At 31.7% G+C, this 23,283-nt stretch overlaps 2 protein-coding genes, 1 long non-coding RNA gene and 4 other non-coding genes across 9 annotated transcripts in view; 4 read left to right on the forward strand and 3 right to left on the reverse strand.

The window, feature by feature from the left end:
- The window catches only part of Vmat (Vesicular monoamine transporter), a 25,596-nt gene extending 14,260 nt beyond the window's left edge, over positions 1-11,336 (forward strand). The window contains exons 3-13 of one of the 2 annotated variants that reach the window (XR_845629.2): positions 436-648; positions 856-1,012; positions 1,188-1,330; positions 2,147-2,329; positions 2,747-2,848; positions 3,171-3,345; positions 3,543-3,594; positions 3,977-4,160; positions 5,180-5,313; positions 5,398-5,792; positions 5,936-11,336. Coding sequence is in view for 1 of the 2 variants with exons in the window: in XM_011050803.2 (XP_011049105.1) it covers positions 436-648; positions 856-1,012; positions 1,188-1,330; positions 2,147-2,329; positions 2,747-2,848; positions 3,171-3,345; positions 3,543-3,594; positions 3,977-4,160; positions 5,180-5,313; positions 5,398-5,466 (1,412 nt within the window). In the remaining variant the exon portion in view is untranslated. Of the gene's footprint in view, positions 1-435; positions 649-855; positions 1,013-1,187; positions 1,331-2,146; positions 2,330-2,746; positions 2,849-3,170; positions 3,346-3,542; positions 3,595-3,976; positions 4,161-5,179; positions 5,314-5,397 lie in introns of both variants that reach the window. The other variant, XM_011050803.2, reaches the window with a different exon arrangement.
- TRNAG-GCC (transfer RNA glycine (anticodon GCC)) lies at positions 1,449-1,519 on the forward strand. The gene has a single exon. It is a non-coding gene; the product is annotated as a tRNA-Gly (tRNA).
- Positions 1,999-2,069, reverse strand: TRNAG-GCC (transfer RNA glycine (anticodon GCC)). The gene has a single exon. It is a non-coding gene; the product is annotated as a tRNA-Gly (tRNA).
- Positions 3,411-3,483, forward strand: TRNAK-UUU (transfer RNA lysine (anticodon UUU)). Its single transcript has one exon. It is a non-coding gene; the product is annotated as a tRNA-Lys (tRNA).
- Positions 4,933-5,003, reverse strand: TRNAG-GCC (transfer RNA glycine (anticodon GCC)). The gene has a single exon. It is a non-coding gene; the product is annotated as a tRNA-Gly (tRNA).
- Positions 11,082-14,381, reverse strand: LOC147907041 (uncharacterized). Its single transcript, XR_015547707.1, has 2 exons — positions 12,494-14,381; positions 11,082-12,135 (listed from the first exon to the last, which is right to left on the reverse strand). It is a non-coding gene; the product is annotated as an uncharacterized LOC147907041 (long non-coding RNA).
- Positions 14,382-14,564: 183 nt separating this feature from the next.
- NSD (Nuclear receptor binding SET domain protein) lies at positions 14,565-22,807 on the forward strand. 2 transcript variants are annotated; one of them, XM_011050801.2, is made up of 13 exons: positions 14,565-15,185; positions 15,610-15,886; positions 16,395-16,801; positions 16,889-17,747; positions 17,906-18,072; positions 18,155-18,473; positions 18,554-18,776; positions 18,858-19,047; positions 19,481-19,910; positions 19,972-20,314; positions 20,412-20,635; positions 20,859-21,076; positions 22,559-22,807. In XM_011050801.2, the coding sequence occupies exons 1-13, from the start codon at positions 14,967-14,969 to the stop codon at positions 22,763-22,765; spliced, it is 4,083 nt and encodes a 1,360-aa protein (XP_011049103.1). In that variant the 5' UTR covers positions 14,565-14,966; the 3' UTR covers positions 22,766-22,807. The 2 variants fall into 2 exon arrangements, with proteins under 2 accessions (XP_011049103.1, XP_011049104.1); XM_011050802.2 differs by having other exon boundaries at positions 14,566-15,185; positions 22,527-22,625.
- The last annotated feature ends 476 nt before the right edge of the window (positions 22,808-23,283 follow it).

A 23,283-nucleotide genomic window follows, 5' to 3' on the forward strand; every position in this document is an offset into this window, starting at 1 on the left:
ATAAACTTTAATAAAGATATATATATATCTTTATTGGGATTTTATATAATCCAGTTGCAGCAATTAGAAGTTTATTAAAATTAAACTATAAATAGAAACATGTGCTCTCTCTATCTCGCGCAATATTAAATTTCCCTATTTTTCATTTTACATCAATAATATTTCAAAAATATTATATAATAATATTGAAAGGACTCTAATATTCAAAATTAAAAATAAGAAAAAGTAAATGGGCAATGTGAGTTAAGCGCAGTAATTAGAGTAAATTAATTAATTATTGTTTTTTTCTTCTAAAATCATTTTAGAATTCAAATCTTCAGTTTCATTTCGAGTTATCATCAGTGAACAAATTAAATACATTGCATAATAAGCGTGATCGAAAATATTATAAGAAAAATATTATTAATATTATTATGTGTGTGTGAATTTTTACAGTTCCAATAATACCGGAGTTTCTTTACGATATCAAACATCCTAACGCAACATTAAGTGACCATCTAGAAGGAGGCGCATTTCACCAAACTACGGTCGTCACCACCACATCGCCAACGGCAACAACAACGACAAAATGCACTTGTGCTCCAAATACATCGGCGACATCCCCATTGGAATTTTTACATGTTACAACTCCTTCTATGAATCTATCGGGTAAAGCGCGCTTTATCGCATCATTTCTTATTACAAACGATAAATAATAAAATAATATTCCGATAACAATCTGATTGTTGACTTAATACATGAAAATTACATCTTTAGAAAAAGAAGGGAACACTTTTAGAGACGAAAGAGAGAAGGATAAAGATCTTCCTATTCAGCTGCAAAATCTTTCGATACGCTCGATTTTTTTCATTTTAGAAATTACTGCAGCCAATCTCACGTTGTCGGACATGAAGGAAAAGGAGCAGAGACATCGGGAATTATTAGAAGAGACCGTAGCAGTAGGAATGATGTTCGCTTCCAAGGCTTTTGTCCAATTGTTGGCTAACCCCATAGTTGGGCCGTTGACCCACAAGTAAGTTTTACATTTATAAAATTCGTGCGACTATCTTTTATGCGCAATATATGTGAGATACAAATCTTTCTCCTTAATCTAATATCAATAAATACGACGTAACAATAAAAAAATATTACACGTAAATGTAATAATATTTATATTCAACTTTTTAAATCTATTGTTCGTTTTTTAGGATTGGATACAGCATACCTATGTTTACCGGATTCATTATCATGTTTCTATCCACGCTGATTTTTGCTTTCGGTCGAAGCTACGGTATACTTTTTCTAGCACGAGCTCTGCAGGGTATCGGTTCATCATGTTCTAGCGTTTCCGGTAAAAGCTCGTCTGTATTATCTCATTACTTTGGTGTTCATAATTGGCAATCTTATTGTATTGTATAATATAGAAAGTTTCCACGCTCGTCAAGTCTATTTCTCACAATTCTACGCAAGTATCGGTGGTTCAGTGGTAGAATGCTCGCCTGCCACGCGGGCGACCCGGGTTCGATTCCCGGCCGATGCAAAATTATTTTGCTTTGGCGTTCCTTATTATTGCAATATTTGTTGAAAGAATCCTACAAAGATTTCTAAATTCTTATACTTTTTTTTGATCGAGCATGTAAAACTCATTGTAAAAATAAAAAAAGAAACGATACGCAGAAAGAATGATTTTGCTGAAGCATCTAAAAATTTAGCTATAACAAATATACATCTGAAAATAAATATTAAATTATCAAAATAATTATGTAAAGTGCTTAAGCAATGCTGTAAAAGTTTGGACATTCTGGCAATTAACTTGAGTTGTTGATGTTACATAATTATTTTGATATGAAATCTAATGAAATTATTTTCAAATCTGTGTCTATATAGCAAAATTTTTAGGTAGCAATTTTCAGCAGGACCGATTTTTCCGTGTATTTATTAAAGACAGAAACTGTAAAAATAACATGTCTAAAATTGTCTAACAAATAGAACAATTAACAAAAAGAAATTCAAAAAGATTGCATCGGCCGGGAATCGAACCCGGGCCGCCCGCGTGGCAGGCGAGCATTCTACCACTGAACCACCGATGCTGTTGTGATTTGCAGCCTCTTTCTCTGATGACGTAGTACACGGTTGTAATACTTTATACATACAATTCTCTCAATAGGTATGGGTATGTTGGCGGAGAGATATCAGGATGACAAAGAACGTGGTAACGCGATGGGTATCGCGCTGGGCGGATTGGCCCTTGGCGTTCTTATCGGCCCTCCATTCGGCGGAGTAATGTACGAATTTGTAGGAAAATCCGCTCCGTTTTTAATTCTTTCTGCGTTAGCCCTTGGCGATGGATGTGAGTACAAATACAAATTTTGCAATAAAAAAATTTTCACATGTATAAGTGATAAATAATTCTGCATTTAAATTTTACAATTTAATGTAAATGTACGCACTAGAAAAAAATTCTAATTGCATTCATTGGAATTTTTGTCGAAAATGGATAAATCAAAATATTCCAATTAACTCTATTAATTATTAGATAATAATAATTCTGATTGAGATGATCAAAATTCTGACTGATATGATCAGAATCTTTTAATTTGTTCATTTTCAACCAGAATTTTTTCTCGGCAATTTAGAAATATTTTTTGATACGTGTGATATTTTCCACATAATATTTCTTCATTAAATCATTTATATTATCATTCCAAAAATAAAGACTTCTAATTCAGTGCATATTTTATAATAACTAATGCTTGGAAAATTGAAGTATTGCAGCTTTTGATGCTCCAACCATCGGTCGTATATACAGAAGCAGAACCACCGTCGTTAAAATCTCTCATCACTGATCCCTATATTGTTTTAGCAGCTGGTGAGAGAAATATAAAACCTCCACTGAGAAAAAAAATTGTTAACTTAACTAAATGCATTTAATTCGTAGTGATTATTTAATTCAAATAATTATATATCTAGATTAAATATGCGTGGATCGTGTCAACAAAATCTTGTAATTTAAAACATATGTTATTTGTTTGAATTAACAAATATTTGCTTGATAGTCCGCGACCGCCTCATTTAGATTGAATCGATTAATATTTTTTTTAAATCAACAATTTTTTTCACACATTTTTTTTCTCAGTGCAGTCTAATATAAAATATGATTTCAATAGATCTAAGAGCTATCGATGTTCTAGGCGCGATAACATTCGCAAATATGGGCATCGCTATGCTGGAGCCGAGTCTACCTATTTGGATGATGGATACGATGGGTGCAAGTCGTTGGAAACAGGGGGCCACGTTTTTACCTGCGAGTATCAGTTATCTGATCGGAACAAATCTTTTCGGGCCGCTCGGGCACAAAATGGGCAGGTCAGTCCTTCAAACTCGAAAATATCTTAATAATGGTGAAATCGGCAAACCTCAAACTACACATCGCCCGGATAGCTCAGTCGGTAGAGCATCAGACTTTTAATCTGAGGGTCCAGGGTTCAAGTCCCTGTTCGGGCGGAGATATCTTTTTTGTAAAATAGTCCGACAATTCTTATCGCGATATATACTTGTTACAGATGGTTAGCTTCTCTGATTGGACTCGTCGTTATCGGTATCTGCTTGATGTGTGTAAGTATATGCATGCATTTTTAATTTTTATCACCGAGGGAGCGAAATAGCTGCCACTTAACATCACATTTGTGTTTACACTGTGATATATGCTATTTCGATAACTTTCTTAAAATTACATTATGAATCATAATACAATAATACACTTGTAATGCTCATTTCCACTTTAATCTCGGTTCAATCTTTATCTTCTTCTAAGAATTAAAAAAAGAGATGAAGAATAAATTGAAACGGGATTAAAGTTAATCTATATTTTGGTAGAAACGAGCATAAGTCGTTTAAATTAAAAGTTGTTAGAATCTCAATTTTAAATAACCGCATTAATTGAAACATAATTTTAATTAAGCTACCTAATCTTATTTCTATTTCATTTGTCTTGCAGATTCCTCTAGCGAGAAGTATCGATCACTTGATTGTACCGAATGCGGGGCTGGGATTCGCGATCGGAATGGTGGACAGTTCGATGATGCCCGAACTGGGATATCTGGTTGACATAAGGCATACCGCTGTTTACGGGAGCGTTTATGCTATTGGCGATGTGGCGTTTTGTCTTGGCTTCGCTATAGGTATGTGAAGTGATTCTCGCATATGTCTTTCACATTTTACTTTTCTTTACTCTTGTTTTTACTCGATAAACGCACGCTAACAAAATCGTCTGATAAATTGAGATCAAACATTTTTGAATTTTTAACACGAATTATTGCTCATCCCATGCAAAATTGTTGTAAGATTTGGGTAGTATTTTTTTTCCTTTTCTCTTTTTCATTTAGAATAATCGAATTGGTAATTAAGATTACATTTTATATATATATTTTATATATATAATATATATATATATATATATATATATATGTTTAATACATTATTGCAAGAAGTGCATATATTAATTTCCTTAGGAATTCTAATACATATACTCTAAACATATGTAATTAATTTTTTTTTTATTCTTATAAGGTGACAAAGGAAAAATAATTATTGCAATATTTTTAATTTTTTACTTTTTTTCTGTTTAAATGCTATAAATTTGAAATAATTAAAATATAACTAAAAAAAAATTAAATTACTTTTCAAATTAATAATACTAAATAATTAATTCCTAAAAAGATCAAGAGATGTTAAAATATATATAAAATGTCATTATGCTTAATATAACAATCAAGATGTTGAATTCATTCTTCCAACAAATGTTATAAAAATAGTGTAAAATTCGCATTCAGAGTTAAAAAAAATAGAATGTCATATTGGATGTTAAATAGAATTTTCTCCTGAGATCTGGTGTAAATTATAAATTGTCTAAAATAAATTTGAAAGAATAAAAATTTAAAAAAAAAATAAATCTGCATCGGCCGGGAATCGAACCCGGGCCGCCCGCGTGGCAGGCGAGCATTCTACCACTGAACCACCGATGCTTACGAAGAACTTTCTGATTTTATTTGATTAACAGCATTATTAACGTCCTTCAAACTGTATCAATAATATTATAGAAGATATATACTTATATACATATATATGTATAAATTGTAAAATATAACTAACGATCGAGATATAAACAAAAGAATTTTTTAAATTAACATTTCTTGTCTAGGTCCAGCATTGAGCGGAACTTTGGTCAATAGTATTGGTTTTGAATGGATGCTTTTCGGCATAGCTTTGTTAAATTTCATTTACGCCCCTCTTATGTATTTCCTAAGGGCGCCACCAACCAAAGAAGAGAAAAAGGTAAAATTATACTAGACGTTTTCAATTAAATTTTTCTATTAAACTTTTTAAAGAACCTCTCGCTAATTCTCACTCCAATTACAGTCGTTAATAATTGGTGAAAAATCATCTGTGCGTTATGTCACCTACCAAAATGAAGAAGAGGACCAGTAAAATTATAATTTTAAGCGTTCTCTCGATATAATCCGTTATTTCACTTAGAACGCATATTCTTTTTCCCTTTTTTTTTTCAACATGTACAGAAAATAGTTGCCTTCATGTTACGTTAATTTTTATGTCTATCTTAATTTCTACAATAATTTTCATCGATTGAAAGACAATAACATGTTATTATTCTTCTTAATTTTCGCGTTTTCTAATTATTATTGGAATATTCGTATTTTCTTGTTTTAATAAATGATAGGAAGCTACAAATACAGCGACAATAAGCATAACTGTTGACATGCACTTGATAACATTTGGCAAACTAATGTGTAAATGTAAGTATTAGTAAAGTTTTCCTAATAGAGACAGTCGACAATTCTGAAAAAAAAATGAGACGAATGATCTTTCAAGATAGACTCGGAAAAGTCGCACAACACCACACTTGGTATCTGTTAAAGTACTATAATATTCTATACAGGTCGCGCACGTTATCAACGTCTGAACTCGGGAGATCTCACATTCTCGAATATTCACGGATAGAAATAGCCGTAACGAGGGTGACACGTTGTGAAATGTCTTTCTGTGTATTCTGCATCATCGATATTATTGTTACACACATATTGTATGTAACAAACAAGTAATGGTAGTCTAAAGCCTAAAGTAACGCAAAAGTCGTGGAAAAAAAATAAAATAAAAAAAGCTCGTTATACCGTAGCATGAAATAGTAAAAAATATATATATATTCGTTGATAGTAGACGTGTTTCATGATATATATATATATATATAAAGAGCAGGCACACGATGCAAAAGTTATCTTTAAATGTAAAGGCTTAAATTCACGATGCATAGTTATATACAATGCCAGTTGTAGAGAAAAGATAATAAGTGTATAGAAAAAAGTCGAAGGCATAATTCTATTAAAAATGAATCAGAGGATCAACCGAGGCAGAATAATAACGTAATGGGACGAGATAATCGATATCGCGTGGTCGGTATATCGGTGCTCCTGTATCCTTCCGGATAACAAATTGTACAATGGAATTCAGTCCTACGTCGAGAAGAGCCGCCCGATTTGGTTTCCCTGAATGGCTGCAGGGAAACCGATGATAGGAACGATCGGGTCTTTAAAGAGTTCTTCGTAATTGCAATACGGCCACGATCAGATCTTGTATTTTCGTCGTGAGAACGATGCGACATTTTTACGCGAAGTACTCTGGCGCATACGATTTACCGAAACTCGCTGATCTCATTCGCCATAGGTAAACGAGAGAGGATAAAATGTGAAAGAAAAAGAAAGAAGTAGAAAGAGAAGAGTACGAACTTGTCGCAAATTCCACCGTTTCTCCATGAATTCTTCGAGATTAATTTCCGTTTTCCGCCATTTCTCAATGCATGCAAGAAAGAATGTATAGAGAATGTCGTGGAATTTGTCGGGACAGAGAATAGTATCTAAACTTATATTAGAAAAAATAATGCTGAGAGAGAGAGAGAGAGAGAGAGAGAGATTGGGTGAATGAGAGTGAGAAAGAGAGTAGAATAGAATAAGATAGAGTAGAGACGAGGTACGAAGCGTTCGCAGGATTTGCGAATTATATGATAAACTTTATGAGGATTCGCCGCGGGAAACTCTAGCTGCAATGATTTATTTGTCTCGCGATTCGTACAGATGGCAATTCTCGTGATCTGCTGACTGGACCCCGTGAAAATAGAACACATTCGTAGAAGCAATATAGAAAGTAGAGTAGCAATATGTTATCCATAACGTGAAACAATATATATCCATGTACGAAATATATACATGTCACTCTATGTGGTGTAATCTTCGTGTAAACATTAAATTTGAAAAAAAATTGTCGTGTATTTATTACATATCTCGTTACTATTCGTGTACGACATATATGAGAAAAGTGTGTACTTGTTGAGATCCTAAGCTACCAGATCCGAGATATTTGCTGAGGCTGTGATACAGTTCTCGATATAGCCACAAAAACATAAAAAGTAAAAAGAGGTATACGTAATTAGAACGTAGTGCATTTTGCTTAATGCTTGGAGTCATTAATATCTCTAATTGCAAGAATATTGCTTAATAAGTTTTATGATGCTGTAAAAGCATAGCTTTATATTCAGCGTAATATTATAAAAATCTAGAGATACAGTTAACTTAAACAATTTAGAGTCTTCATTAACGCCATGATGGCATGTTTCTTGGTGTCTTGTGCCAAATCTTGTTCGTGTAGTTAAACAAAGACGAATATAATCGGGATCCGTAAGAGACGCACATCCGAGACGAACGATTGCACGAGATTATTACGGTATTAGACTACAGCTTTCCACTGCGGATTCCGAAACATACAAGGTGCGTGAAATTTTGCGCACCTACTCCCGGTACGAAACGCGAGTCAATTCGATTCGCGAATCCTTTGCCAACGCTCACTTCGTCGACATACATATATTTAAAAATGTCTATGAAAATCTGTATAAGAAAGGCGCAGTAAATTACGGGAGATGAAAGAAACGAAGAAATATATAGAAATAATGTAAAAAAAAAGGATATGCGAGATGAAAATGTGACAATTTTTCGAGCCGTGCGTATGAATTTAATTTTCCTCCTTTTTTAAATCTATGATTAATTGCGTTCTGATATGATTAATTACTGTTATCCAAATTATAAATATTCCGCCATGTATTATGGCGGGATTATTGTTATTACTATTCTCGCTTTAATAATAATAGTAATAATAATGAGCAATAGTATCCTGTATTATCGCAATTCAATGTTATTATGTGATCTCAAGCTATTGTACTATATCGCATAACTATATCACACAATATATTTGATCGATCTTTCCCTTAAATGTAAATATAGCAAAACTAATTAACGTTGAACGTTGTCGCCGCTGAGATACCTTAAAGGATGTTGTAACGCCGATTTCTTGTAATTTCGGTGGACCCTCATTTCGGATTTACTCTCGTTCGCGTGTCTCTGTACGTATAAGTATGTACGTGCGTAAGTATGAGTATGTATGTTTGTGAGAGAGAGAGAGAGAGAGAGAGAGAGACGCATTTGATTGTCATTATTTAAATAATTCAATTTATTTATTCACGTATGGTGTAAAAATTATCGAGCATTGTTAAAAATACCGAAATTAAAAACAGAATGTGACAAATTTTATCAGAAAATCACTAAAGTCTATTCTACGTTTTGTTTACTGAAATTGGGTACATATATAGTATAAATCTATTTCTTATTACAATCGTTAATCTCTTGCGTTGGAATTCAATAGATAATTATTCAGTAAAAAATTGTATAAATTGTATAATTGTCTAAATTGCGTATCAATTCGCAATTAATACAGCGATAAACATTTGCTGATATAATAACATTTCAACTATATGTATTCTTCTATAAAGTTCAGGCTTGGATAATTTAGCAAATTAGATACTATAACATGTTAAATAGCGAATATGGTGTGCCTCTCGTATATAGTATTCTTAATTCGTAATATTTTCCATTCTTTTGAGCAATAATAATTTTACTAAAATATAATTTGACGAATGAATTTCCGGATCAACTTAATTATTAAAATGCGTAATTTCAAATCGATAGAAACGATCGTGATCGCATTATTTGTACAACTGTTGCAACAGATTGCTAATTCCAACGGAAGGGATTAAGTCGTTACAGTAAATTACTTTTTCAATAACACTTACGAATCCGCCCGAACTCCAGAGGGAAACAGCATCCTTGAATGTGCGAGTTGTATACGTCGAGGAAATATAGCGAGCTGCATGGGAGTCGTTTCTTATCGGAGGAAGTACGCGACGATTATTACGATTATTTGTGTAAATTTCTCATGTAACTAGCCAGTCCATATCCCAGCTCGGTCGTTATCGGCCGAGGCTTTATTGTACGAATTGCAGATGCAATCAACGTGAACTGTGTTAATCGAAGCAAGTCGCAACAGGGAGACATGTGTCGCATGTATTACGCTTCCTCGGTCACGCGACACGTACTTCCGGCAAATGCAAAATAACGTATATGATATACCAGTCGCACTCAATTATTACTTGACCGAGATTGGCAGCCACTTCGCCATTGCGAAAGACGCGGAATTCGTAGTTGTGCCTATTAACCCCAATACCGAAAGAAATTGCAAAGAATAGATAGATTAAAGAATATTGATAGGATTTCATTTCGTTTGAAACAACTTCCAAAATTTTTAATACATGAATGGACATAAAAATTGTCTGCTTCTTATTTCTTTTGATTTTTTATCAATTATATAATTATTTGTACATTTACTTGTTAATTATATATTTATTTGTATATTTACTTGTACATCGCATAGCAAATTTCTTTTTATTCTAAAACGTTACATCCCAAGCACAACAAGTCACGATAACGTCAAAATGATGTCAAAATGATTCCAAAATGATCATTAAAAGTCACTTTTTAATCGTTTACAATTTAACGTTATAGTGACTTGTTGTTCTGCTTGGGATACTTATTGATTATAGCGTTATGCAGTATTTTATTTTAAAGAAATTGGAGAAATTGGAGAAGAAATTGAAAGGAATTGAAGAAGTTATATTTACGGAAAAATATAAACAGTATTAATACTACACCGATAAAAATAATTAAAATAAAGATATAATAATAGTTTATTCTAATTCTGTAAATGCGGAATTTCATTTTTAATTCAATAGAATAAATTTTTATCAATTTTTTTAATCCACTTATTTTTTGCAAGGAATGCATAAGAGTACATGGATAGCGAAAGGATAAAATTTCATAAACGTAGGTCAAATGGAAAATTGCTGTCGCCGTGCGTTATTCGTAATGCCATCATCCACGATGCTTCCATATTGGATATATTAAGAGAAAAGAATAGAAAAAAAGAAAGCGAATTATAGAGCGAATTATTCGTTGGCGGCTGCTATTGTGAACAGACAATAAGCAATGTGAAAAAAAGTGCAAAACCTTCCCCGCATTCGATACGAAGACTCGATCGATCGTTGTCTCGTTAGGAAATGGCAAACAACGTTGGCGAATATCGATCGACGATAATGATATATAGTTAAATATAACGAAATCGAAATGGATTTGCATCGGTTTGACTCTCGATATCATAACGACGAATTTCTCTCTCCGTTAGGAAGGTATTGGACAATGCTTATCTATGTATTATCGTTATACTATAGTTTCGGCAGCAGTAAAGTTTGTCGTAAAGTCACAGTCTGTAAGGTACCTATTTAACGTCGTACCGTTATATCGTAGATATCTAACAAGCTGGTGTATGGGTCCGATTTTCATGCCTGCGTAAATAATCAAGACAAAAGAAAAAAAAAGAGATTTAATGAGTCACTTTAGAGAGCGTATGTCTCATTTTTTAAGTATCGTTATATCGTGCGGTTATAAAAAAATCGTAATAGAAAAGATGGTGCTATTGTACGATTAAGAATCTTCCTTAAACGAAGAAGACTGCAGAACAGATTAACAGAGGGGAAGGAGGACCGCACTTGTTTGTATATTTTTTACATGTTTACATGACTAACGCCGGCCCCAAGAATTGCCAGATTTCACTGCAAGATTGTACTTGAGATCGTTGACGCTTGTACGATATACGTGATGCTATTGCAAAATTGCAAACTACTTCTATATAAACGCTAATAAGATTGCAGAATAAATACGATTACAAAATACATTTCATTGATGGATCAATACGAATTAATGACAAGTGGAAATATCTCCATTGAGAGCAGTAACGAATTCGTTGTAAACTATTTAATGTTTATTCCGATGTATATGTGTCTAACGTATTTATGTGTACATGAGAAAATATGCTGTATCGAATAAATGAACTAAATGATCTCTAAACTGTTTCCTTTCAACGATTAATGGTTTCGCTCATTGATTAAATTTAATAAATGTTATCGAACTATGCAATTAAGGAATAATATATTGCACAGAAATCCTACTTTTTTTTATCATAACTCTTAAACAAATTTTTTAATAATCTAATAAAATAACTGTAATAATTATATTGTCGCCTCTCAATCAATCCTTAATTATGAATTGTTGCTTATTTTTCTTTTTTCTTTTTTTTTTTGTAGAAAGTCGATAAATTCATAATTCGTGGATTTAAATCCATTAATAAACTATTATTGAAATATTCATATAATTTATTGCAACCTATTCATTTTAAGACATAATTCTATAAGACGTTATATTTAATTGTAATAGTTTATGTTATTATAAATATATTAATTATTTATTCGATGCAATGAAAAAGTTTCTGGTTTAAAATGGACAAAGAATTTTCTGGTTAAATTTATTAGAATTCTAGTTGAGATAATCGAATTCTGGTTGATACAATATTATTTCTGATAAAATTTACTAGAATTCTTATTTTTACCAGAATAATTATATCAATCAGAATCTAATTATTTCAACTAGAATTCTAATAGATTTAAGAAAATTCTAATTCATTTTCCACCAGAATTACTATTTAATCCAACCAAATCATTTTTCTCCGTGTGCATATAATATCTAGGTCTCTAGATCTTGTCGTATGTATATGATACAGTTTTCGTAGATTTGTTATGCCAATTTGAGATAATTTCAGATCGGACTCACCGACACTGATGCGCAACAGCGGAGTTGAAACTGCTATAATCTATAAAATATAGACACATTCAAATTAAAACAAAATATCCAATATTTCAAAAGATAATTATTACGTGTTCAATCGTTTATTCATATCTTTAAACAGAATTAACAAAAAAATTAAATAACATTAAACTACACAAAACTTATAAATAAATAAGCTATGTGTAGTTAAATGCTGAACACTAATTTTCTTTTATAATATAATCTATAGAAAATATTGATAAATATATTAATATTACAAGTGTATTTCATATTAAATGTTTATCAAATATATTTTAAACATTTCAAAAATATAATCAAATAAATTTAATATACAACATTGATAAACGATTAACTCCGTAAGTATCAAATCAATCAATAATAACCCATGGTTGTTCCGCTGATGCCGGATACCCTCCTGGACTCCTTCAGATGTCGTCAAATTGCAAATTGTCGTCATATGCTTTTTCTTGGATTCCTTCACACTTACACTCGCACTTACAAATTCACACTTACAAAGCAAAATATGAAAATCGAACGATATTTTGTACTCTCGATGGCACAATACACGCGCGATGTGCAACTTTTTATTGTACAAACAGAAGAATTAATAAAGGATTATTTGTAGACCCCTTTTACACCGAGCATTTGATACGCGTACTAACTTTAGTTCGTTATACTAACGAAACAAAATGGTGGACAAAATTCATAAATTGCGCGGCTAACTTCACGCGTCAGGAACAGCTACCACCAGCTATCGCAATAACGATATATACGTAGATACTACACCTTTTACACTCAGATGCACTTTCGCCCGTTTTCTTGCCTCGAATAATAAATACGTAAATAATATGCCGCGATCGCCGCATTTAATATACAAAATAAATGAATATATGCAATCTCGAATTAAAGCGAATCTCCGCGGATTGAACGATATCCCGAAAATATCGCTGTCCGTGCCGATTGTTCTGTGATGGACTTCGATCGCGCAAGTCTCACAGAATATTCGTTCCAGGAAATTACCGATGTACGAACGTCGAATATATATATCGCGTTGCGCGATATAAGTGTTAAAAAACTGGATTACCTGCGGCTGTACTTACTAATCCAACGCGTCGCGACGCCACTCGACTCCGATAATCGAAAATTTTGAATTACGACAACTTCACTCTGGGCGTCTCTAGGTTTGTTCGCGTCACTCCAACATGCTCTTACCATAGTTCTTACTCACTCCGACGAACGCGTTGAAGTGAATAGGTAACATATTGGAGCATGTTGGAGTGACATCAACAAACCTTTCGATATAGAATACGCGAGTCATATTAACATCTAATTAAAACGCAACCGACCGTTTGAGAATACACGATCGATTAGTGTTATATAAGTAATATACATTTCGAATATACGAATTTCATAGCACATAAGAAGAAAAAGAATTTCATGGATAACACAAGCATAAATTATCTCTAATAAATTATTAATGTATCAATTGCATTTTCGTTATTTCAATCGATCCAGCGACTCGCGTATTACTTGCATTCGTCCAATGAACGAGCTACTTTCAAACTGGCGGAAAATTCAAAGTACGAGAATATATTGAAATGTGAAAAATACGTATAATTATGTAATTATTTTTATAATTCTTCACGTAATATATTATATATATTACAAATTTTATTTATAATTATATATAATTATTTATTGTTGTAAATAATATCAATTATTATATAAACATATTAAATATATAATTATAAATAATGTAATATAAATAATATCGTATATTGTATATTGTATATATTCGAATTTTTATGTTCTGGAAAGATTGAAATTGCTTGGTTTTAAATAAGAAAATAAACAAAGCAATTTCAAATGTATTCAACAAAAAAAAAGGATTTTTTAAAACTTTTATAAAAATAAAGTAGGTAATCAAAATTGTTTGACAGAAAAAAAGAGCAGAAAAAAGTATATAAATGAAAAAGATTTTATCCATTCATGGGATATAATAAAGCTCATTTGACATTCGAAAATCTTGAATGACACAGCACTATTATTATAATATTCGTCTCGTTATGGAACATGGAGATAAGAGATTCTTTTTCATTATGGTCGCTTGATACTCCAAATGTTTCGAAGCAATTTTTAATTGGTCAATTAAATGTAAAATTCTTTCTTCTGATTGGTCAATCAAATCTTTTGACGCATTTGTAAGCCGATATTTATAACCGATTGTTATATTTAAGATTATCTTAAGTAAGTATTGTCTTAAGATATTATAAGTCAATCGCAATATCTTATGACACATTACTTAAGATGTGAATGATTATTTAAAATAAGAATAGATTATAAATACCGATTATATGTCAATTGAACCGCACCCTTAATTACAAAGGACGAAAATCGAAGTGGTCGGTAAAGAAGGCTTGCGAGCACATTGGCCATCTTAGCTTCACGGGGCACAATAGTGTGGTGACGACAGCGCGACTATGAGAATTGCCCAAAATCGCGGGAAACGCGTCCTGCTTCAGGAGGTACGCGAGGTACGTCCGCTATTCATTATTATCACAATAATTGGGACGATCAACGGGGCGGAAGTTGGGAAGTCCTCGCGGTGTAGAAGCCAACGTTCGTCGTCCGGATGAGATAGACCCGGTTGGACGTGAGAAAGGTAGAACCCCTCGAAACACGAGGCCCGCGGCTGTGGCGCCCAGTGGTAGTAAAAATTGTTTTCGACGCCTGAGCCTTTACCATTGACGTTCAACGGTTCTTGTGAACCGCCGTCGTTGCAGAAGTCGATGCACTTCTATCATTCGCAACTAGCTGATCGTAAAAGACTGAGGATGCTATGTTAAGGACCAAGTCATGAATACCATTAGCACAGAGTCTAGGAAGGCGTCCGTGCCGGATCACGCCACATCCCAAGCGGAAACCAACGAGACCAGAGCTTCGACGAGCGAGGACGCTTGTGATGACCGAGAGACATCTCAGGACGATTACAATAGCTTTACTCCGAGTAGGAGTCGTTATGGTAGAACAATAAAACCCAGAGCAACCATTCACAATGCTATGGATATTATACAGGTATATTCCATTTATTTCAGTTGCTTCTCTGTATAATGAAGCATCTATGTGAAGGTGCTGTTTCATTTATCTGTTTTTGTCGTATGACAAAGGTACAGGACAGAGAGATTTTTGGATCTCTCTATCCGATAACCAAACAATAGGCTTGAGAAATTTGTACGATAAAAATGCATAGATGTAATCTACTCTAATATTGCTATATTCTTGTCGGTTGCATATATTAACCCAGTCGAAGTACAATATTTATGGGACTCAATCTTAAATATATATTTTAATGTTATAATATACAATATTTTTCATGAATGTTTTTTATATTAAATATTAAGTAAATTATGTTTAGTGTCTAAGAGCTATCATTTTTTTCATGTAATTTAAAGCTTGTAATCATTCTTATATAATATTCATTACTCTTATAATTTTGCAGAACTTTAAGCCAAAAATACGTAGGCAACTAATTAATTCTGTCAATAATACGGACGAAAGCCTAGAAGAAATTAATACAGATAACAATGTAGATGAAGGCAACAATTCATCTATGTTAAATATCATGGAGGAGATTCCATCTCCAAATATAGATAATCCTAATATTGAATGTCCGTGGATAATAGGGCAGTTGGCTTGGGCAAGAGTAGGTAATTTCCCATTTTGGCCCTGTATGGTCACAATTGATCCAGAATCAAGAATATATTATAAAATGAGAGGTAAATTTTTCAAGTCCATGTATATTTCTTTCATCAAAATTATATCTGCATTTAAAAAGTTGTCTCCAAGGCTCGATTGCACCATCATTTTGACTTGAGAGAAAAAGAGAGAGAGAAACGTTTATTATTGTAGAGCAAGCTCGCTAAGAACATTTAGCAGATGAATAAAATTATAAAATGAGAGACGAATTAAAATAAAAAGTAATATACAAAAATGATATACATGATATGAGAGAGAGAAAGTTAAGTTTTGTTTAAAGTCAAAATAACGTTGCTATCATGCCTAAATATGAATAAATATAAGAATCTGAAATTATATATATTTCTCTAATACAATTTAGTTAATAATATATAGTTATGTTTAATAGAAATATGTAATATATATATATATATATATATATATATATATATATATATATATGCAAACATATATATTATTTATACATATATTTAGAAAATTTAGTAATGGATGTAAGGTGTTGGAAAATGTTTCAACTATTTGTTACAGTTAGAACTAAGTCAGTGATCATGATGGTACATGTTCATTATTTCGGGGACAAAGGCCGTCATAGTTGGGTTTCAGCAAATTGTATGATGCAATTTACAAGCCTTGCTGATTTCCAAAAATTAGCAGAATCATTAACAACAGAAACAAAGAAAAAGGATCCCAAGTATGTTGCGGCTTTTATTATAAAACCAGGAGTAAAAAAAAAGTGGCAAAATGCTGTTGAAGAAGCTACAGAAACACAGCCATTGTCAACTGAGGAGAGAATTGCGATTTTTACAGTAAAATTTAAAATCCAGAAGCCTAAAGCATATACTGTTGGTGAAAAAAATAAAAAGAGAAAACATTCAAGACTGAGCTTGGAAATGGAGCAAAATGAACCGGATGTCAAACGTATTAAGCAGGACAATGTAATATTAAAAATAATTATTTACATTTATTATAAATTTAACTTAAATTTTTATATGCAACAAAAATTTTTATTTTTACTTCTACAGGTACATGATGCACAAAAACCGGAAGTATCAAAGTTACATAAATCAGAACTGTCAAAGAAAAATTCACGAATTGTAAACGGAAAAATTGATTCGAAATTAAATTTGGATTCTTGGCCTTCATCTCCTGCAAGTCATAAAAGTTCTTCCGAAAGTTCAAGCACAAAATTTTTAAAAAATGAAGAAGATGAAGAGACCATATTTAATCTTTATTATGAAGATAATAAACATTTATTAGAAAATGAGTATCCAGATATGCCTAAAAGCGATATTAAAAGATATTTGCGAAAAACTTGGGATAATATGGATACAGAATATCGAAAAAAACTTGGATTACACATGACAAATGAGAGTTCTCATTCACTATCGAAAGAAAGCTCTCTGGATGAAGATGAGATAGAGATTGATACAGTTATCAAGGAAAATAAAAGGATGAAAAATAAGGTTGAAAGGGAGTGCCGAAAAAAACTCAGATTGAACACGACAAACGAAAGTTCGCTTTCGAAAGAGAGTTCTCCTGATGAAGATGAAAGATCACTAGAGATTGATACAAGTATAAAGGAAAACAAAAAAATGAAAAGTAAGATTGACAAGGAAGAAAATTTTGTTTCGGAAACAAAACGAAGTAGACTATATAATCTCTTTAAAGGTATGAAACAAGAAAAAGTTTGTCAGATTTGTGAGAAGACAGGTCAGTTAACGAGATGTAAAGGGCCTTGTTATTCTTATTTCCATTTATCATGTGTAAAACCTGGCGAATCTAGTCCAGAATATTCTGTTGATGAAAATACATTGGATGACAGATTACTTAGTGATTTAAATATAATTAAGAAAAGTATTAATGGTGAAAGTGAAAATAATGGTAATTATGAAAATATTCATAAATACAAATTTGTATATCAGATTGATAAAAAAATTTTTCTTTTTAATATATAACTTACATTAATGAAAAGTAAACGAATTTTTTAAAATTAATTTATTTTTTAATAATAGCATAATCATAATATTAATTAAATTTAGGTAAATCTGATGAGCAAGAGGACGAAACATTCAAATGCATTGATTGTTTATCTGGAGTAGCACCCGCTTGTTTCCTATGCAATGAGAGAGAAGGAGATAGAATAAGATGTATTGTCCCCGCTTGTGGAAAACATTATCATTCCAACTGCTTGTTATCATGGCCACAGGTAAAATACAATATTTGGATTTCAATTAACATTATTTTAAATTATTGTTATTATTTCTCTAATATTGATAAATATATTTTAGTCACATTGGCAAGGTGGACGTTTGACATGTCCATACCATGTATGCCACACCTGCAGTTCTGATAATCCTCAAGATAAGCGTTCTCGTGCCCCAAACGAAAAAATGGCGAGATGTGTCCGTTGCCCTTCATCTTATCATGCATCAACGTTATGTCTACCTGCTGGTTCAGTAATTTTAACGGCCAATCAAATTATATGCCCAAAACATTACAAAGCACCACATCCTCCATTAAATGCTGCATGGTGCTTTCTATGCACTCGTGGTGGTAGTCTTATTTGTTGTGATACATGTCCAACTTCCTTTCACTTGGAATGTTTAGGTGATTTTATTAAAAAACACTGATTCATACAAAGTATAATATTTGCAAATAAATTATTCGTATTCTTGGTATAAATTTAGGTATAAATGCACCTGATGGTGGATTCATATGTGAAGATTGCGAAACAGGAAGATTACCTCTGTATGGGGAAGTTGTATGGGTGAAACTTGGCCATTATCGATGGTGGCCGTCTCGTATATGCTATCCGCATGAAATTCCTGAAAATGTAGAGGCTAAATCTCATAGTCCTGGTAAATTTTGCGTAATGTTTTTGGGATCTAATGATTATTATTGGGTACATAGGTAAATAGAAATATTCTCTTTTTATAAAAAATATTGTGACTAATAAATATTCATCTTTTTCTAATTCAATAAATTTTACAGAGGCCGAGCTTTTTTATATCAAGATGGTGACGCAACTACAAAACCACCTATAGGTAAAAAAACTATGATGGACGACACATATCGAATAGCTCTTGAAGAAGCCAATAAAATACATCAGCAATTAAAAGCAAGGCGTTCCATGACTAAAGAACCGAAAGGACTGAAACCGCCACCATATGTAAAATTAAAAGTACGGTTTATATTAAGCCGATGCGTTAAACTAAGCTAACAAGGACGAACGAGCGTAACAAGTACTTTTTCTTTGAAACCGAATTCAAATTAAATAAGCAAATGCGAATAAATGCGAATGAACAACTTTCTTTGATGAATAATGATGAGTAATAGATTCGTTATAGAGCAAATTATTTATTCGTATTTCTTTGTGTTTATTTGTATTCGTGGAATCGTTCACATTCATTCATTCATAGATGTGCTCGCGCTCATTTGCACTCCTTCATTTGATCTAGAATCGGTTTTATATATCTTTTTTTTTTTTAAATAATTATTGTGTTTTTGCAATCAGACATAAACAAATCACTCGTAACTTATTGTTAATTTATCATAATTTGATGAATGATTGTAATGAGAAGTTAGAAGCCTTAATGAAAATAGACATGTAATAGGTCAATAAACCAGTGGGTAACGTCAAGCCAACCGAAGTCGAGAGCATTGTGGCGTGTGAATGCGATCCCGAATGGGATAATCCTTGTGCGCCTAATACGGATTGTCTGAATCGTATACTAATGGTTGAATGCAGTCCCGGAATTTGTCCAGCTGGAGCCAAATGCATGAATCAGTCGTTTGTACTGCGTCAGTATCCGGCAATGGAACCATTTCATACCATGGGCCGCGGATGGGGCCTTAGAACTTTGGAAGATATCAAAACGGGACAATTTGTCATTGAATACGTAGGAGAAATTATAGATGATGCCGAATACAAGCGTAGATTACATCGGAAGAAAGAACTGAAAAATGAGAATTTTTACTTCCTGACGATAGACAACAATAGAACGATTGACGCAGAGCCAAAGGGAAATCTGAGTCGATTTATGAGTGAGTATATTACGATAACCGAATCTATTATCTCAAAAAGTAATTATATTGTCATTTACAGATCATTCATGTGCTCCAAACTGCGAAACGCAGAAGTGGACAGTGAACGGAGACACTCGTATTGGTCTATTCGCTTTGCGTGACATAGAATCTGGGGAAGAACTGACATTTAACTATAATTTAGCATCTGATGGAGAAACACGAAAGGCATGTCTATGTGGGGCACCAAATTGCAGTGGTTTTATTGGGTTGAAAGCACAGAAACAACAAACGCCAGTAACACAGAAACAACAAATGCCAGTAGCACAGAAACAACAAACGCCAGTAGCACAGAAACAACAAACGCCAGTAGCACTATCAACTGTGCAATTAAAAAAAATTGACAAGCCGAAACGATATAAACGGTACGTACATATCTTGTTACTTAATAATATACTTATTATCTTATCGTAATTTTTATGCAATTAGTGTCTAAATAAATTTCGTTATCTTTTACTTCAGATGGAGAAAGCGTAAATGTTGGCGATGTGGGCAAGAAATATCATTTGACAACAACGAATTTGTAATCTGCTCACAAAAGACTTGTCTCAAAAAGTATCATCAAACATGCGTGATAATCAATGAATCAACAGACTCGAAATTCTGTTGTCCGTGGCATTTTTGTTCAGAATGTGGACGTCGAACATCTGCACACTGTTCATTTTGTAGCACTGCCTTTTGTCAAGGTAATTTCTATAAATTAAACTAGAGGAAAATAAGAGAATTTTTAATTAAAATTTAATATAAAAATCTATGATGTTAAAAATGGGAAGTTTGCGATCTCTTTCGATATTTTTTCAGTAAAGAAAATTTAATTTAAAAAAAATGAAATAGTTGTTAAAAGAACTTTTTATATACTGTAACATTATGAAAATTATATTAATATGTGACTTTTACTTATGTTTTTAGTTCATCTTGATGGTAACTTATTCGAACGGGAGAGTGACAAGGGTGGCTTCGTGTGCAAGTTGCATGAAAATATGGATATGCAGAAACCTATTGAAGATGAGAAAGAATATTCGGATACCGAGACAGATAAAGAATATTCTTCGACAAGTTCCACTAGTCCAATTGTAATGGAAAAAATTGCGACGCGAGAACCATCACCAAGGGTTTCTATCGTAGAGGTGAGATGAAACCTTTCTATGTGTGTCATTAGTAAATATGTCAAATATGACAATCGCAAATATTTGCATATTAATACTACACTTTCATGTAAAGATATTACATTTTACATAGAGATGTGAAATGTATGTGTATTTGCAATGCTGTTAGTGTTTTAGTATTCTTTGTTTGTGCACATATTATTTGCGCACAATCGGCATAAATCGGCTATATGATTACTTTGGTGGTGGTAGAATGTTATAAGAAAAAATTTTTTATATTGCAAAATATAATTTATGAGATCAATGATTATAATGAAACGATAATATGACGGGATCAATAATTAAATTTTGATAGAGGCTAGGAAAGAATGTAAGTAAACAAGTAAATGCATCTTTAATTTACCAAAGAAGCTACTCTTGTTTATTTTATTATGGAAATTTGCATTATTTTACACTAAATCGATACAAAAGTGTGAATCCAAATAGCTTGATATGTAAAAGATAATCAAGAGTACATAATCAAGATACTTTTTGTATGATCATCTTAACTGTATTATATATCAAAGTTTTATTTGTGAATTTATATCGCGGCTATTTTATATATATAAGGAAAGCAACGATTCTTGTTGTAATGTTGTAAAATAATGAAAATTATGTTGTAATATTGAAAAGTAGCATATATGTTCCGAAAAAACAAAAAGAAACTGAAATCTTTTTTTTTTTAATTATTTTTCATTACTCCCAAAATCCCAATTCCTTTAAATTGACAATAGTATACACCTGATAGAAAATAATATATTTAGTTTTATATTTTCGAATGAGAATATATTTTTAACTAGACGAATTTCTTATTGATATGGTACCGACGTTTTAATTCATTCAGAATTTTTGTTATTCATTTAACTTCAAATGTGTGAGTGTGTGGTGAGTAGTTACATTTAATTGTACAAAAAAATGTTTCGAAAATTACGCAAATTTTAATATCAATCTCTACTACCAGTCTTTATTATATTTAGTTATTATAAATATAAATTAAACACAATTTATTAATATATAACAATTGCTAAATATGTATAAATTTTTAAAAATATATAACACTTTCATCATACTTTTTTATTTCAATTAATGTTTTTCAGATAGAAAAAGAAAGAAAAAATGGCAGCCTCTTTTATTTTCCATGTTAAAACATAAATGCAACTCAAATTTAATAATTTGAATAGTCCTGTGAATTACTACAAGTTAATGGTTTGAAACTTTTGAGTTGTATTTATTATGGTCTCCTCTTTAGTTTAGAAACTAAAGAATTATCTAAAATTAAAATATCATATATGCATATTTATACATATATATATCTATATACGTGTGTGGGCGTGTGTGTATATTTCATACATATTACTTTCAATATGCATTTTTGAAGTACATGTTGTTATTCACACAACTATTTTATAAAATAGTATTGTATTCTTCATAGAGATCGTCTTAAGCAACAATGTTGCCTCACAGGTTCATCTAAGCAGTGAAGAGAGTGAAGAATCTCAGAAGGAAGAGGAAGAAAACAATCTCGAGACTAATTTTACATCATGTGATAAAAGTTCAAGGACAAAAGAAACAGTTCATAAGTCACAGAAGAAAGTAAATCAAGCGAAGGAGTTAAGTAATCTTACATCTAGTCAACTGGAAGCTATAATTGGTGTTAGCCTCTTTTCATGAATGAATTTCTCTATCGTACAGTGAAATTATACATATAGCAAATGTTTTTTGTGTTTTTAATTATACATAAATTAATTATATAAATTAAATATATAAGTATAACTTATATATAATTTATTAAATAATTTTATGTACATTTTATATATATATATATATATATATATATATATATATAATTATAAATTATTTAATACAATTATACATAAATTTTTATATTATATACATTTATAATGTATATAATTAAATAGGATATTAATATTTGAATATATAAAAGTATACTTTATTTATATTAAAATAATTTATAATTTTAAAAACAATTAGAAAAATAGTTTACGTAATTACATTGCAAATATGCATTGTCATAAAATTAAACGTGATGATTAGTGCCTTAAGAAAAAAAAGATTCTAATTTAATCATATTTATTATAAGACTCATGGAATTCCTCAATATGACATTTTGTTGAAACCCATAAATCTATGAGTGCATTCCATTTCATGCGGGATGCTTCACTTATCTT

The sequence above is a fragment of the Acromyrmex echinatior genome, chromosome 16 (genome assembly GCF_024713525.1).
Source record: "Acromyrmex echinatior isolate Ae372 chromosome 16, ASM2471352v2, whole genome shotgun sequence".
NCBI classification, from domain to species: domain Eukaryota; kingdom Metazoa; phylum Arthropoda; class Insecta; order Hymenoptera; family Formicidae; genus Acromyrmex; species Acromyrmex echinatior.

What these genes read in the sequence shown, in the direction of transcription:
- NSD (XM_011050801.2), top strand. Translation starts at nt 14,967, where the DNA reads ATGAATACCATTAGCACAGAGTCTAGGAAGGCGTCCGTGCCGGATCAC. An exon ending in AATATATTATAAAATGAGAG is followed by an intron (nt 15,887 to 16,394) that starts GTAAATTTTTCA and finishes TATTTGTTACAG; the next exon opens with TTAGAACTAAGTCAGTGATC. An exon ending in TAGCACTGCCTTTTGTCAAG is followed by an intron (nt 20,636 to 20,858) that starts GTAATTTCTATA and finishes TTATGTTTTTAG; the next exon opens with TTCATCTTGATGGTAACTTA.